The 17,824-nt window shown below is 37.0% G+C and overlaps 1 protein-coding gene across 1 annotated transcript; it reads left to right on the forward strand.

Moving 5' to 3' along the window:
• Positions 1 to 3,056: 3,056 nt before the first annotated feature.
• Positions 3,057 to 8,528, forward strand: MAP1LC3C (microtubule associated protein 1 light chain 3 gamma). Its single transcript, XM_039349097.1, has 4 exons — positions 3,057 to 3,305; positions 3,667 to 3,722; positions 4,114 to 4,220; positions 5,967 to 8,528. Exons 1-4 carry the CDS (start codon positions 3,245 to 3,247, stop codon positions 6,175 to 6,177), a joined length of 435 nt encoding a protein of 144 aa, XP_039205031.1. The 5' UTR covers positions 3,057 to 3,244; the 3' UTR covers positions 6,178 to 8,528.
• Positions 8,529 to 17,824: the final 9,296 nt, after the last annotated feature.

Consider the following 17,824-nt stretch of genomic DNA (forward strand, 5'->3'; position numbering starts at 1 on the left):
TATTGTTTCATTCCTGAATAAGATCATAACGTTAATCTCTTATATTTCTCACCACCCTCAACCCCCTAGAATAAATTCTGCTACATCCAGGAAGATACACCATTATTTCATACCTTCAGTGCTTCCCATAATATTTGTCATAACTCCTCAAAAGACTGAGAAGCTCTCCCAGTGAAGAACATATTCTGTACAATCTTGAGTTCTTCAAGGCAGTGCCAGTTAAACTTCCTATTTTGCTATTACAAGTTTGGAGAAGGCTACATTACTAGACCAGAAATGTTGCCTTCCAGAAAATCTCTGTGGAACATTTTGTTCAGTACTGCGTGCATGCAAGACACATTTTAAAGTAATTACATCGTGTAATTCTAGACCCAGTCTGATAAGTGGAGTGATGGCATAACTTGCAAATTCCTGAAAAAAGTATCAGACTTTTTGTGTGGAAAAATAATCCAGGGTTGCTTCTATGATTACAAATGGTTTGAGAGAGATTCTAAGAAAGAATGCACCAAAAGAGAGGATGCTTCAAATGTTAAGTTCAGTTGAACAGGAAACATTAATGCAACAGTGAGACGGTTGCATTAATGTCAGAAAGTAAAGGAGGCTGAAAGAAATATAAGAAATAGAATCATGCAGCTTAGGAAAGTGCCACGAAGTGACACAGCAGACACACACTTGAATAAATAAAAGACATTGAACATTAACTCAAGGCTAATGGCCTTCCCCAAACTGTAATACAATTCCAGTCCTAATTCAGGCAATGGGAGTTGCTGTTCAGCGTATCTGTAAGATCACAAAAGGCAACATACAATGAGTTATAATCTCCAGAAATAATGTTGGCAATTTGAATGCCAAAATTGAAAGTAAGCATTCAGATTGACTCATTGATTTCTATGAGATTTACTTTTCCTAGTGCAATACATGCATATATGATGTATGTTATCATTACCCTTTTCTGATAAAACAGCACACTGCATTATTTCTCAAAATAAAATGAAACCTAAGAAGCAAGATGCTTTAAAACTGCTGTAGTGTTGCTAAAGCCAAATAAAACCTACTCACTGTTCTAAATTTCAGCCAACAGAATTGTTGGTAGAACAACTCCAAGCATTTCTGGATGAAATTGATCTAGAGCTGTTTCAGGCCAGTTTTAGTTGCTCTGTTGGATGGTCTTGTAGAGGGTACAATGGGGTAATCTGTCTCTGCTTGTGCTTGCATATATCTCGACATCTTCTGACATCATCTGGACCATTTTCAAGAATTGATGTTTGGGAACACGGTTTTGTTGCAGTTCTGTTCCTATCACTAGGGTAGGTTTCAGATAGGCATATTGGGGAATTACTGTTTTTTTCTCAGCTTTTATCTTGTGGGATGCGACAGTGTTCTACTCTGTCTCTGTGTTAACTGATATGGTACACGGACTAATTATCAGGAGCTGAATGTCATATTTAAACAGTCTACACCCAGGTTTATTTCACCTTTCCATCTTCATAAGATTAGGCCAACTCTCTAATGAGCTCCTGATGGGACTGGGTAGTAAAACTAGAAATAACAACTATAACCAAAAGATCAGCAGTTACAAACCTTGAATTGCACACCATAGGCAGAATCTCCAAATTCAGTTGAATCAGAAATGTTTCTATCAATCCATCAATGCAGAGACTGCACTGAACCTGTCAATGCTTGCCAAAGGAAAAAAAAACCCCAGTAGATTCTGGGTACAGCTGTGGGACAACCCAAAGAAATACAAGAAGAAGCTTGGATAAAGGAAGTGGATGAGAATTAAAAAAAAAGTTGAAATGAAATGAGAGAACTTGCAATCACAGCAGAAATAGTGGAGAAAGAAGCAAAGAAAATCAAGAACTGGTCAGCACCAGGTGAAGATGAACTTCATGGTTTGTGGTTGAAACATCTGTCTAGTCCAGGGGTAGGCAACCTTGGCTCTTTTATGACTGGTGGACTTCAACTCCCAGAATTCCTGAGCCAGTCTAGTCTACTCCCATTCATTGCCAAGCAGTTTATCAGCATACTGCAAGGAGGTGAAACTGAAGTTTGGCTAACATCTGGCAAAATCTACCTGGTAATGAAAGGTCCTACGAAGGGGCAGCCCCAGATACCAGCAGGCCAATTACCAGCTTATCAACAACTTTCAATCGTTAAGGGTGCAATCCTGTATTTACTTGCTATGCCACTAGACTCAAGAGGGCTTTCCTCAGCGCAGATCAAGTGCTATAATTAACCTGAATTAGCAATGCAGCTGGGACTGCAGCCACAACAGATGAAATTACACCCCCCTGAACAATACAGCTCTTGTAGGAACCCTGCGAGATAAATAACTATTGCCTTTAAAATAAAAGTTATTTTTATGACCCCAGGTTACCCAGCTGTGTCCGTGTGACAGACTATTACACAGCTCACTCGGTCCACAGATACACAAAGTTGGGAAACTTGAGTGGAGATGATTTTGCGGTGGACAGCAGCAAACAGATTCTCTGGGCGCCATCCCAGCACTCAGGAGATGAACCGACTAAAGCCACCACCATCCCCGAACAGCTGATTTACCCCTCTGTAACTAGAGACGGAAGTCATAAGGTTTATATGTTCAACCCATCTCAATGGATGTGTGTGTGTGTGTGTGTGTGTGTGTCAGGCGCTCATCTTGATGTTTACATCACCCGAAAAGTACTTCCCGGGTGCAGAGTGGACAGGAACCGTTCCCACGGCAAAACAAAACAAAACAGCAACAACAAAAAAAACCGGTCTAAAATAGATCCTCCACTCCAGAGAAAATCATAAACTGCGAACTGTTTATGATCGTTATTATTAGCGAATAGCTTTCTCTCACAGCGACTCCCAAGCTTTGCAGGGAGACAAAGATTGCGCGTGGGCCACCCTGGACCAGAGAAAAGGTGGGGTTTGCCAGCCTGCAGGCCCACTCGTGCCGAGTGTCGTTTTTTTTTGTTTGTTTGTTTGTTTAGGTCTCCAACACCCACCTTTCCATTTTTCATCTCGGCCACAGTGGCGGCGTGTGTGTGTGTGTGTGTGTGAGTGAGTGAGAGAGACGCCTGGGGGCAAAGAGTGACGTGGATGTCGCAAGCCGGTCGTTAAAAAGGGGGCTCTTCTGCACGGCTGTAGACTCAGAGTGCAGCTGTTGCGGGGCCGAAGAAGTGCGTGTAGTTTTTTTTTTATTATTTCCTCCTCCTAGACAGCCTCTTTTGAAAAGCGGGAAGGGGGGGGGGCGGGGGAAATGCAACCTTTACAGCATAACTGCCAGCCCTCCAGGCCGTTCAAGCAAAGAAAAAGTTTTGGTAAGTGGGGGAAAGCGGGAAATTTCCTGGTTGGAAAATCAGGCTGTGGGCTTCTTTCCCCTAAACTGGGGAGGAAACCACTCAGCTCCGTGGGACGATTTTTCTCTGTGATCGGGAATGGGGGTTGCTCCAAAGCCCCCGTCGGGAGCTTTGGGGACTTTCCACCGCTCTTCGGCAGCGAGAAAAGGAAAAACGCCTCCGGGGATTTGACCTGTATTCGCTGCTCCGTGGAGGTGGCTGGGCTTTGCGGGGCTGACCGTCTGAAATCCGCTACCTGCTGCCTCGGGAGGAGAGGCCTTTCACCTCAACAGCGCGTTAGGAAAACTAATGGATCGTCTTGTCTTTTTTTTTTTTTTCACAGCCACCCGAGTGGAAGAAGTGGCAGGCATTCGTGGGAAGTTCCCGACAAAAGTGCCCGTAAGCCTCTCTCTTCGTTCCCTTCTCTTCTGTGTTTAAATGCCCCTGGCATTTGCCTAGTTCAAGAGTCTGTAACCTTGACAACTTGTGGACTTCAGCTCCCAGAATTCCTCAGCCAGCTATGCTGGCTGAAAAATTCTGGGAGCTGAAGTCCACAAGTTGTCAAGGTTGCCGACCCCTGAACTAGTTTTTTTTTTTAAAAAATGTACCTGAGTAGGGCAGGGTTTTTTTTTGGGCTAGCGGTATCGCTGACTTCATTAGGTTCTGTAGATAACAATAAGTGTGTTTAGGATTGTCTCCTGCTGATAGGAGGAGTAGATGTTTCCATTGGTAGCCTGTCCTGCTTCCCACATTGCTTTTAAACATGTCGTGCTTTCTTCTTTTGCATCAGGTAATTGTCGAGAGATATCAGAAAGAAAAATACCTCCCCCTGTTGGACAAAACAAAGTTTCTTGTGCCACAAGAGTTAACTATGACACAGTTTATAACCATCATTAGGTATGTAGCAAGCCACAGATAGGCTATTTATTATTTGTCAGCTGTCAATGCTTCTGTGCACACCCCTTTCCTTGCCTGTCTATTTTTGCTATGGGGGCTTCTAAAAAAAAAAAAACTTGGGAACTTTGCAGTAATATGGCTTCAATTATCCAACACCTTTATGTGACTTTTCTCCCATTGCTTTGATGAGATTCAGTCGTTTGAGCTCTCTTGCAAAATATTCCTCATTATTTGCACAAAGTTATGGTGAGAAAATGCTAGATTAATACAGTCCCACCTTTTTCCCTCCTCCTGTTTTTTTTTTAAAGTTCCTAGACTGTTTCAATCATGTATTCATCCAAGAAGAGTTTTGTACAAAAAATAACCAAGGTATAATTTTAAAAATTATGCAGCTATTAGCTTTCAATGTATCTCAATCTATTTTTATTCTCAGATAGTGTTCCTCAGTCCTATGCAGTCCAGACATATTCAGCTTTCAATTCCAATACTGACATTGGCCCAACATATAGGGAAAATACTGATTTAGGTAAAGCTATCCTAAACTCATATGTACATCTTGAAATAAATATTGAAATTTTATTCTTCAGAATCCAGGATGTAACTAGGAATTTTTGATTTGGAAAAATGGATTATTTATTCATTCCCTCTAGTAATTTACTTTCAAATTTTGCTTCTTTTTAAAAATTGCTTGCTATGGGCTGGCGAGGACACTTAAGAAGTATAAATCCAAAAAGCCTTCAGGTCTGCAGAACTATTTGCATAACATTATTTTTATCTCAGCCCTACTGCTTCAAGACCTCTTTAAGCTCCTGTGACTATTACTGATATCAAAATTGATTAGAATCTCTTATAGGTAAGTGAAATAAGGCAGAACATACAAAGTGAGATTACAGAAACTTGGAATGCTTATTAACTGCCATTTTCAAGGTCATAGACTTATCCAATATGTGTTGCCCAATAGAATTACACAAATAGAGCTATGGCTTGTACTCAGAATATTTAATCTTCATTCATCCAATTGATTAGGAAGTACACTGTATTTTTAAAAAAATAATGTGTTTTGTGGCTACATGAAAAAATAGAGTGCATTTAAACAGCAAGATAAAATTAAGTGAGATTAGTGAAAAATGGTAAGGAACTCCACCCTCAACCTTTCCTAGTCTCTACACTCTAGGAACAAGCTGAATTACCTTTGCTGTTTGTAACCTTCTGTACCGTGCTCACTATGGAATCTAAATACCTATAATAAATGCCTTAATGACAAGCAAGCTAAATAAATATCTGAGAGCCAATTTGATGTAGTGGTTAACGCATCTGGCTAGAAGCCAGGAGCCTGTGAGTTCTAGTTCTGATTTAAGCACAGAGCCAGCTGGGAGACTTTAATGCCAGTTGCTGTCTCAGCTCTAGGAAGGAGGCAAAGGCCCACCATTTCTGAAAAACGTTGCCAAGAAAACTGCAGTTTCATAATTTGCCCAGGCAGTCAGAAGGAGTCAAAAACTGACGTGAAGTAAACAAAAATAAACAAATACTAATTTTAATAATAAATGTAAAAAAACACCCCTACACTAAACACTGTAAAACTTATCCCAGAAAAATGCAATATGTATCTTTTCTTGGATAGTCTGGACAACTTAAAAATCCATCTTCTTCCTTACCTCTATTTCAAAGAACAATATCTCTACTCTCTATATACTATGAAGGAATTTGCACATTTTAGAAATATGTCTATTTTCTTTGTTAATCCAGAAGCAGAATGGCATTGAGTGCTACTCAAGCTTTCTACCTACTGATAAACAACAAGAGTTTAGCCAGTATGTCTTTAACTCTGGCCGAAGTATACCGAGATTACAAAGATGAAGATGGATTTGTATACATGACATATGCTTCCCAGGAGATGTTTGGAGATCTCGTAGCTACTTCCAAAGTAAAATGTAAGGAATATCTCCTAAAAAGATAAGTCTTCTCTTGGTGACAGCATGGCTGAACAGTGAACTGTGCATCATTCAAATGACTTGAAGATGAAAGGTGCTCTGTCTAATGTGGGCTCTTCTGCAAAATTAATGGCCCAGGAGTTGACAAGATCCAACTAAAGAACTGAGGAGTGGGATAAACCATTCCAAACAAATGACATGGACACATAGTTTCATAATTTGGTTCCTTGCCAGCCAAAGAAGTCAGTGTTATCCTGAAATCATGTATCTGCTTTCAAAACTGTTGCGGTAATTGGAGATGAATGAAAATAATGAAATTTTAAACCAAATTAAATGACCTGGATAGGAATTGTCTGCTTAATAGAGAATAACATGTGCACTAGAGAGTAGCACGCTGTTATAGTTAGCTGAACATTGCAAGGCAGAGCCAGCTCTGGCTTTTATATTATCTGCTTTTATCAAAGTCATTTGCTTTCTTCCTCCAAGAGGAATATTGCTGATGAGTATGATAGCACTGTAAACTTTACAGGACAATGTCTTTTCACAGACTAGAAGCTGCTCCCTTTACTGAATAGTGACAACTAGAAAGAAGCAGCTTGTAGGATTGAGACTAATAGGGTGGAATATAATGGACTCTAATGCTGGGAAAAGTGGAAGGAAAGAGAAAAGGACAACCAGCAGCAAGGTGGATAGACTCAGTTACCGTAATGAATGCATCATCGGTGTTGCTGAGAGACCAGGTTAGGAACAGAATATCATAAAGAAAATCTATGTAGTCACCAAGAGTTGACCACAACTTGAGGGCATTTAATCATCAGTCCTTCAGAGAACATAATTGTGCACGCACATACATTCCTCAGATATCAGTTGCTAAAAATTAGTGAGTTGTGTTGGTGGAAAAGAGGCAGTAATAATAATAACAATAATAAAGTTGGAAGGGACCTTGGAGGTCATCGAGTCCAACCCCCTGCTCAGGCAGGAAACCCTACACCATTTTGGACAAATGGCTGTCCAGTCTCTTCTTAAAGACTTCCAGTACACAGCTGCTTAAACAGGAATGCAAATTCCTATATGGCATCTTGCAGTTGTTTAACTTGTATGTGACTAACCCAGCTTTGGTGCTGAGGCAGCAACTCCAGAAGTTAGAACAGTAGCTTTATCACAAGATTGTGTTCTTGCCTTTTGAACTCTGTTCTGAGCTTTAACTTTGATTGAAGATAAGATTATAGTATGAGGATGAGCCGTGTGTGTGAATATGCATGTGTACGTATGGGTGTGCTATATAATCATATGTTGTAGCTCATAAAGTGCTCCAGTATTACAGGCTACTTAGTCTAAAGCCAGCTAATAAAATCACCTCTTTGAGATCTTCTATCAATGTCATACTTAAGATAATTCTATCTCAATAAAACTCTGCTGACTTAAGGTTGCTCCCAATTTACAAACCTGCTGGTAGCCTCTTATTGTCCAAATGACTTGGAAATCTGTTTTAGAAAGGACAGACTGCAGAGTTGCTGGTATTCAAACCAGAGAATACTGTGAGTTTTAACTCTAACATAGACAGGAAGACTGAGATATATTTCATGTCCAAAATAGTGATTTTGAGGAATTATTTGTGGTGATGTGAAGAGAAATGTTGATCTGTTAAGATGCAAAGCTTTATTTGATGGACAAGTCCCAGCTCGCATTAAAGACCCTAACCTAATTTAAGAATATTTTACCCAGTTATACTTGATGCATTTTTGTGAAGTAAAAATGTGTCTATATCTGTTGAAAAAAATTAGAATGACAACTCACATAATCAGGTTTTTAAAAACTATCCTTTAAAATCTTTTTTTCTGGCTATCCTTTATATATGAGTAGTCCGACAACTTGTGCATTTCTAAAAATGACATGCATTTCTGCTTTAACGACACAGCTTCATTAAAGTAATTTTTTTTCCTAGTCCATATTTATGGTTGTGCCTGCAGGAGCGGTGCACATTTATCATGTGTATTTTGTTAAATGCCTTTTTGTTATTTTGTGAAACAAACTGCTTTCTGTTCAACTAAGAATTTTTAGCCGTTATGGATATCTGTTTGGCAAGACCGACATTTGATACCATTAGAATTGCTGCAAGAATGTATGTAAAATACAATGCCTCAGAGTAGCTAAAACATAATTGCCCCTGAAGGGACTTCTCACTTGCAACAAGTACAGTATGTTTTTCTTTCTTCTTTTTCTCTAAGAGAGTGAAATAGTAGGTTCAAGCTTTTAACTGTGCTATTTTTGGATTGCTCTTGAATTGCTCTTCTTTCTTGAGAGTAAAAGACTGAAATATTGTTGTTTCATTATGAAAAGAACGAACTGAAGAAAAATTAAACATTATATAACTAAAGGACTCTGGACTGAAATTTCTTGAGACTCTAGATCCCCCAAAATGGCATGTACAGTATTAAATGTATTACAATAAGTTCTAGTAATAATTTGTTAAATATATATGCTGCCCAACTCTAGTTACTTCGGGTGGTTTACAAATGGTTAACAACATTTAAAATAAGGATCCCCCCCCCAAAATAAAGATGGCAGAAATGACCAAATGAGATGGGAACAAAGGGGGAAAGTGTGTGTAATGGGGGGCAGGGTTCTTCAATTATGCTTGCCAAAAGCCTGGGCAATGAACCAGGTCTTCAGGACCATTTGAAACCCCAACAGAGCAGAGGCTGTATGAATCTTGGGGGGAAAACACATTCTATATGAATTGTATGTAAATGCTGGCTTTTATTATATGTACTGTATGAAGCTACTAAGCTAGCTGGAATATTAAGGAACTGAACAATACAAATAGAATGTGAATACATGCATGAATGAATGAACGAATGAATGGAGGTCTTCTTAAAAGAATAACAGAATAACAGAGTTGGAAGGGACCTTGGAGGTCTTCTAGTCCAACCTTCTGTTCAAACAGAAAACCCTATGCCATTAACAGTATACCTTTATATACTTATACCATATACTTATATCCTTATAAGAAGGTAGGATTATATGCAGTTGAAAGAGAAAGCATTGGTGTGCTTGACTGAGCACTGGTAGTCTAACACTATATTCAGTTTAGAGATTACTTATCTTCTACAATCAGTAGTTAATTACTGAAAAAATGGACTGTTCAGCACAGGAACTGAAAACTGATGACTAATGGGTCTAAATGGGTGATTGTATTCGATTGGAAATGTAGGAAAAAGAATAATCTAAGCCTGGTACAAATTGTTATCCAAATTGTTATCCTATTTAAATTAATGTCATAATGCCTAGTTTTGTTGCCATTTTTAAAAGGGGAGGAGCTGGGGCATCCACTGGAAAATTAGAAAAAGGAAGATTGCAACTTTGTAATAGACATCCCTTCCATAGGCATGTTGAGACTATTTTAGAAAACAGGAATGATGAACCACTGATGTTATATATATTCAGCCTTTGAAAACCCCTTGGAAACCTCAGTAGTTATGTGACACTAGTGTTCTGCTGGCTTCTAAACATATTTTAAATTCAGTAAGCTTCCACTTAACTAATTTTTCATAAACCATTGAAAGCAGAGTTCTTTAGGAGAACCTTTAAGTTATGTAATGCTACCATAAACTTGTTCGTTTGTTTATTTTGATTTGCTTTTGATTTGAATACTTTTATATATTCATATTTTTATTACCAGTATGTTATAATAAAATACTACTTTAATGTATTTGATGACTACATTGTAAACTGCTGGGAATTGGTACAGATCAGCGAAAATAACATATTTTCAGGGATGGGCAATAATGTACTCTATATACAAGCACAACCCCATCAGTAGCCAGCATTATCAAGGGAAATGTCATACTACTGTATGTGAAACAACAGCATGGGAACTAGCTCTTCCAGTTCTATTAGAGAAATAAATTACAAGACCAAATGAAAGACTTTCAAATTCTCCTGAATTCTTCAAGTCATACAGAAAATAGAACTAAATTGTACAGAGAATGAGAGGAGAAGACCGAAGTGAGGGAATGCATACATTTAGTCACTGTTTTAAAATAGAACCTGTGGGGATATATTCAAAATAGATGTTTATAGACATTGAGATGGTTTCAGTTTGTAGCAGGCTGTACACAGAGAGTTATTAAATGAAGAAACAAAGAGTGGTTGATTCATTCTTTTAAAAAACATAACATTGAACTGTTATAGGAGCTCTTTGAATACCAGTAATTCTTGATTTACAATCTTTCATTTAGTGACCAAAGCTACAACGGCACTGAAAAAGTGACTTATGATTGTTTTTTCACACTTACGACCATTGCAGCATCTCCACAGTCAAGTGATCAAAATTTGGACCCTTGGCAACTAACTCATATTTATGACAGTTGCAGCATTTTGGGGTCATGTGACCACCTTTTGTGAACTTCTGACAAGCAAAATCAATGGGGAAGGCAGATTCACTTTACAAACATGTTACTAAGTTAACAACTGCAGTGATCCACTTAACAGTGGGTCCAGAAAGATTGTAAAATAGGGCAAAACTCACAATAGCTATCTTACTTACCAACAGAAATTTTGATTCAATCATGATTGTAAGTTGACAACTACCTGTATTTAGACAAAACATAAAAGTTCCCAAGAATGCAAGAAGGAGAAATAGAATGTAATATCTGACTCTATTTGCTTATATCAGGAGATCATTTTAGATGGGGCTATTTAAAAAATATTTAGCCTTCAAACTGCATTACTTTACCTATTGGTTAGAGGGAATATATTTGGGTGCTATATAACTATTTCACTTTAGCTATATGAAATAGCAATTAATTCACTTTTAAAATGAAGAACTCTGTAAGATAATAACCGCAAGATTGTAAGACATTAGTTTAAATGCATTCCATACCCATGGCTTGCCCAGCAACTAACCCTTTAAATAGCTTAGGGCAGGAGTCTTCAAATGTGGCCCTTTTATGACTTGTGGACTTCAGCTCCCAGAATTCCTCAGCCAGGCACGCTGGCTGAGGAATTCTGGGAGTTGAAGTCCACAAGTCATGAAAGGCCCAAGTTTGAAGACCCCTGGCTTAGGTACTATTAAAAAATCCTCATTTGATAAGTCTTCAGTAATGTAGAAATCTTTTAAGTATTGATCAGAAACTTCTGCTAATGAATAGCAGCAGTTGCACCCATGGTGGCCATTCTGGTTCTGCTGCCTGTATTTTTGCCTTCATGAAAGAAGTTCATAGATGGATCAGCAAATCAGATGTACACGGTCAAAGGAGCGAATGAGCACATCAGTGCATTTTTTTTCTGATAGCACACAAATGGGATTGTACTTGGTTTTTGGGACACTGGCAGATTAGAGTGTATTTTAATTTAATTTGAAATATGATTTATGATAAAATCATAATATACTTCAATAATATATTTAATAATATATTTAATTCCGCCCATGTCACAAAGCTAAACAACATCAACCATATTCTCTCACTCTCTAATAAAGGAGAATATTTATAGCTCAGGGTTGATATGAGGGGTCCTTGGTACTCTCTGAGCTTGTTTGTTTTCTTGCAGATGTTTCATTACCCAAACTAAGTAACATCATCAGTGCTAGTCACTGATCTACTCTGGCACTGATGATGTTACCTAGTTTGCGTAATGAAACATCTGCAAGAAAATAAGCAAGCTCAAAGAGCACCAAGGACCCCTCTCTCATTCTCTTTTCATAGTTCTTCATGTCAAAGATTATTATTTTATTTTTCCACATGGTATTATTCAAGTACCTGCTAGGACGAAGAAATTGCCTTAGAGATGACCCCAGTTGATTGATCAATAGGGCTATTCTGTTTATATACCTTAGTACAAAATGAAACAGCAAGCAATTTAGTTAGTGAGATTTCTTCAGTTGGAAAGGCAAAGATCTTGGTAGCTAGGCAAATATTTTTTTCAGTGAGTGAGGTGCAAGAAGGAGTAGAAAATAGTTACTAGAATAGAATAGATGAGCTAAAAACAAGCCCTCAGAATCTGTTACAAGCCCTTTCTACTCTAAAAAAAATCTTGTCTACTGCAGATCATTCCTATATTAGGGGAAACAACATGTAGGCACTAACAAACTTGTTTCAGGATGGGATCCAGAAATCTCACTGATAAAATATTTTCAGGCAGAATTGCAGAGCTCTGCTTTGGCAAAAATAATGATACTCAAAATGCGTAACTGTGAAATAAGGACAGTTAGTTGAAGTTTATAGTTCTTTTCCAATAACTCCAGTAAAGAACATCTGACTAGTGATATTAATGATTTGGCAAAAAAATTAATAATTGAAGAAATCCCACAAAGGAATTAAACTAAAACATCATAATATCAAAAAGAATAAAAATATTAAATTCTTCCAAATATCTCAAAGAAAGATGAAGCTGATGAAAATGATAAACATTCTGGTCAAAAAAAGTGGAAAAGATAAATCCAGTCTAGAGAACAAGATGGTCAAGATCTGTCCCAGAGGTCTGAAACAGGTTTAGGATGTGGTGACTTGAAATCTAAGCTATGCTTGCTGAATCAAATCCAAGATTCATTACATTGTTTTGATGTATTTCTTACTAGTTACTGTATGGTACGTTTTGCCAAAACAGATTAACAACCCTTTTTGGCACTTAGAAACTTATTAAAACTAAATTAGTGTTCTTTAATTGCCTTAAGCCAATATCTATCATAAACTCACGCAAAGGATTATTTTTTTCCCCATTCCATTCATTCCCTATCTTCATTGGCTATTTGATTTAAAGACATTGCAAAGGCTGATTATTTACTCTCTAATTATTAACTCATACTGAATGATAGTAAAATTCTCTTTACATAAAGTCGCTGAGGAGTTTTTTTTAAGACAGAAAGCTATATTTGCCTGAAATATCTTACTATCAAGGTTCTTCCAAAACTTCTATTTATATACACATTCCTTCAAGTCTCCTGTACAGTCTAACAGAGAGCCAAAATTCCTGGAAATGATGAACACTGTGCTCAAGGAAAAGCAAGCAAGAGACTCACCAAGATGGCTTCTCTCAATGGTCTTTCTGAGCAAGAGAATAACAAAATACATTGGAAAGGAATGCTGAAAATATGGATTCTGTTATTTGATATACCAGCAACTTCTTTATTTATATCATAAGCTTCCTCATCCTCAGAAAGAAATTGAATGGAATATAGATCTCTAGATTTTCAAGAATTCCACTTAGTTCCTCCTCCAACTCATCATACTTTTCAAAGTATGCCAACAAAATCTGCTGCTATAGCAAAGTCTAATTAAAATATATTTTAATAGTGAAACAGGGATCTAGACCTGATTAAAAGTTCTGATTGACACTGTGTTATCCAAGCTATCTTATTCTTGGCACACTTATTTGGATAACTGTAAGCTGGAAAAATAGTAGGGATGGAAACTTACAGAGACAAACATAACAAGTTAACAACTTAACGTGTTATGATGGCATGCTGTGTTAAATTGTTTCTGAATATGGAACTAGTTAGGTTACTTGAAGTACCATCCAACGCCTTGGCTGTCATGAAATGAACTACAAAATGGCAGATCTTGTTTATAATTGTCTACTTACCAATGATAGAGTTCTATTAGGGAGCAATTTGATTTATATATAACTGATGCAATGTTAAGTTTCCCTCAAGCCTCTGTCGTCTTAATACGTGATCTTATTTTTATTTATTGCCTTCACCCAATTAAATATCATCTATATCCTTGAAATTAAAAATAAAGATCATAAAATATTATAGTATAGAGTCATGGAAATCAGTCTTATGAAAATATATTTGTTAGGGCTGTGAATGAATGTAGTAAAATGATTTGAAAGAGTGTTTCGGTCTGTGCAGAAGTACAGCATCTCTAAAGTACTTATGGCTTTTTTCAGGATTCTACATGAACCTGAAAAAAAGATGTGGCAGCTCTAAAATGCTACCACAGTTGTGGTCCTTCACATTCTAAATCATCTCTTTAGAATCATTTTTACAGCATGCATAGCCCCACTGTATATATGCATACATAGGTGGAGGGAAAAAGTGGTATCTACCTGGGTTGTGATAGGCTCATGACATTCCTTTGCATTTCAGTAACTGAATGGTCATTCCTATTAGTGTTTTTAAAATTAATTCTAATACCAAGATATCTAAAAATTTGGCTCAAAGCATAAGACAAAGGCATGGATTCTGCAAGCCAACCTTTGCCAAGATGAAGTTTATGATCCAATACCGCTTTCCCAGTGGGTAAATGGGAGAAGACATAATTGTTTGATTCTTTTTCCTGTGTTACTCAGAAATCTCCGTAGAGTTGGGAGCTTTTCTGAAATGATGCCATTGAAGCTTCAGTGAATAAGAAATGCTTTCTGCCAACAGGAATTTTCTGAATACTTTTGCTAATGAAATAACAATTCTACACTGAACCAGAGAATCAATCAACAACCATTCTTATGAATTTCAATAGAAATCATACTTCCTGAGCTTTCTTTTGCCAACTGGGCCTGCAGTACTTGCTGATGTCATCAAGCCATCTTGTTTTAGGTCTCTTTTATGGATGCTTTTTATCAACTGGGATCCATTCTATGACTGCCTTGGTCCACTTGCCATCAGTTCTTCTTGTTATGTGACCAGCCCGTTTCTATTTCCATTCTTTTATTCTCTTTTTTAAACAAAATTTTATTAAATTTATATAGGTAAGGAAAAATAGGAAGAATACAGGTATGGTTAAGGGAAGGGTAAAAAGGAAAGGGGGAGGGGAAGGAAATAAGGGATTAGGGTAAAATAAGGATAGGTACAATCACATATTTCAACAAACAAGCAACCGTCCGGTTCATAATAATGAGTATCATATTCAACCATTTTTAACAAAGCTTAAACTGTAACATATTAAAAATAATTAGTAAATAAATACGTTGATCTATTAAATAAACACTACTAATAAAATCACACAAAAAATAAAATAAAATAAAAAAATCCTAACAATCAAAAGTAACAAATGAAAACCAGTAAATCAGGAAAAGTAATCGTATCATCAAAATGTTAGTTAGAACTCGATTAAAAATCAGTCATCTATTCTAAAATATTAAATTTTTCAAGTTCTAACATGTCTCTAACCATTGATAAAATTTTTCTTAAGTTCTAAAATAAATTGAATCATCTTTTTCTTTCATTTCTAATGTTAGTCTATCCATTTTTGCACACTCTAGAATTTTGGTAATAATGATCTGGTCAGATGATAGATTCTCATTTTTCCAGAATGGGGCCATTCTTTTATTCTCTTGATGATACTTTCATTGGTTCTCTAATCCATGGCGGGTCTTTCTATCTTGTCTTTTAATGCCGAGCATGCAACTTTCCATGGCTTTTTGTACCACTTGTAGCTTTTTTTAATCGATTGTGAGTTAGTGTCCATGTTTCCCTGGCATATGTTAGAGCAGGTAGCACCCACTGATCAAAAACTTCTTTCTTCAGGCATAGGGGGAGATTATTCTTGAAAATTGTGCTTATCTTACCGAATGCCTACCAACGACATTTAACATGCCATTCAATTTCCTTTATTGGAACACCTTCCACTAAGATCTGTTGGCCAAGGTATAGGTAGTGATCTACTACATCTAGTTCTTCTCCAGATACAATTTTTTTTCTTTCTTTGGTGAATTTATTAAACATAACCTGGCTCTTTTTCAGGTTTATTTTTAAGCCAAATGATTCTCCTGCTTTGTGCAGCTCTTGTATGTGTCTTTGTAGCTCTTCTGAGTCTTGTGAGAATAAACAAACAAACAAGCATTTTTTTCAGTCATCTACAACACCTCATGTAGTGTCTTAAAAGCTAGCATTTTTTGAATAGGATAACTTTTAATGGACTTCAGTCAACAGACTGAAATTAATTATATGGTAAGAGAAATTACTTAGGACTGAAAACAGCTTCACCAACACAGCTTACATGTTTTTATTAGACTTATGCATTATATAAAATTGACTTCAGCAACTTCCCCCCCCCAAAAAATAAAAAAAAATTAAAGCAATCATAGGGTAATTTTTCCAGAAGAATATGAAGCAAGCAAGTTACCATGCAAACTGCTTATACTGCAAATTTATGAGCAACACAGAAAGATATCTAATCTCTTTTCAGCTATTTAAATACTTGTCTAGTACTATTCCACTGTTTACAGTGGATGGGTCTTTTATTTGCAATACCCTGAGCAAGCTGATAGCACAGTCCAGGTGTTTTCAGCAGTTCTGCAAGGCTACTCACACTCCTATGCCATTTATTTTTAAAATTTTCTGAACATTGTCATTGAGAATTTTTTTTTGAACCTTTTTCAGTAAATTCTGAATTTTAAAAGGGTATCATAATGAAGAGCTGCTAACTGACAAGGGAATGTCCTCAAACAAGGAACAGAGAACAGCATCATCTTGTTTCTCTTTCTAGTTAAATTATTATGAAAAGCTGAATTAAAGTGCACAGCATTAATTTTAAAACTGTTTTCAAAGCAGTTCACTTATATTGCATTTGTATTATAGTAAAAGATCCAGACTGAATCCCTGGCATCATCTTAGAGTGCTTGGAAAGACAGATATTTGGAATACCATTGTCAATTATCGTCAGATTAATTTTGGTACATTTTCTAATATTAGTTTTACACTTGGACAGACTATTGCTAATTTAAAGTCTAGTACATCTCTCACTCTAGAAGCAGTAAGGGAAACTATGAAAAACACCATAGACCATATTATCTTGAGCATTAAATTGGTGAAATAAAAGGCAGGAATATATGCATTTATTAGACATGCAAAGCATCCAACACATATTGCAAAATATATTAATGCAAGTGAACCAGCAACCATTTCCTTTGAAAAGCTCATGCAGTTGTTCTAAAGCCTACCCCTCATTCTATATGCACGAATGTATATGTACAGCAATACCTCTATTGAGATTTCCAGAGAAATGTTGCATCCCTGAATGTGCACATGTGTGCAGACAGCCAGTAACAGCAATCAACAATGTTGTTCTAATCAACCAACAACTGACAGTTAACTGTCCAAGCAACAAACCATACAAAGGACATATTTTAAAAAGCAGTGCTTCACTCAACCTAGCTTTTTCAAATGTTTACCGTATATGCTGGCATATAAGGCAACTTCCGCAAGCATTAAAATCGGCACCGAAGTCGGGGGTCGTCTTATATGCTGAGTCGTCTTATACGCCAGAAATACTGGTAGTTTCCGGCGTATAAGACGTTCTAGGCATGCGACTCAGCGCCAAAGATGGGGGTCGTCTTATACGCCGGGTCGCCTTATACGCCGGCATATACGGTAATACAAACTTTTGATGGGTATGCTCATCTTATACAGTACGTATTTTCTTTAAAATGGCATTTGGGCAGCTCCTGACATTTCTAAAACCATTTAGAAAACACCAGCCCGAAGATGATGAATGGGACTTCATCGAAACTTCGCCAAGACACTTCCAATTTTATGCAGAAGAAAACCCGAATAACCAAAGACCTATATATATATAAATAATTACTTTATATATAACAGCTCTCCTTTACCAATATAATTTTTATGCTTATTTCCTCAGATACTTGCCTCTCCTGTCCTGAATTACCATCCTGGGAAACAAATGAGATTGAATGCACACATCCTGTTAAACCATGGTTTTAACTAGGGTT

This window comes from Crotalus tigris, unplaced genomic scaffold (genome assembly GCF_016545835.1).
Source record: "Crotalus tigris isolate CLP2741 ecotype Arizona unplaced genomic scaffold, ASM1654583v1 scf7180000018226.349013, whole genome shotgun sequence".
Taxonomy (NCBI): domain Eukaryota; kingdom Metazoa; phylum Chordata; class Lepidosauria; order Squamata; family Viperidae; genus Crotalus; species Crotalus tigris.

Coding starts and splice junctions, on each gene's coding strand:
- MAP1LC3C (XM_039349097.1), top strand. CDS start 3,245: ATGCAACCTTTACAGCATAACTGCCAGCCCTCCAGGCCGTTCAAGCAA. Junction 3,723..4,113: donor AGTTCCCGACAAAAGTGCCC/GTAAGCCTCTCT, acceptor CTTTTGCATCAG/GTAATTGTCGAGAGATATCA. Junction 4,221..5,966: donor CAGTTTATAACCATCATTAG/GTATGTAGCAAG, acceptor TTGTTAATCCAG/AAGCAGAATGGCATTGAGTG.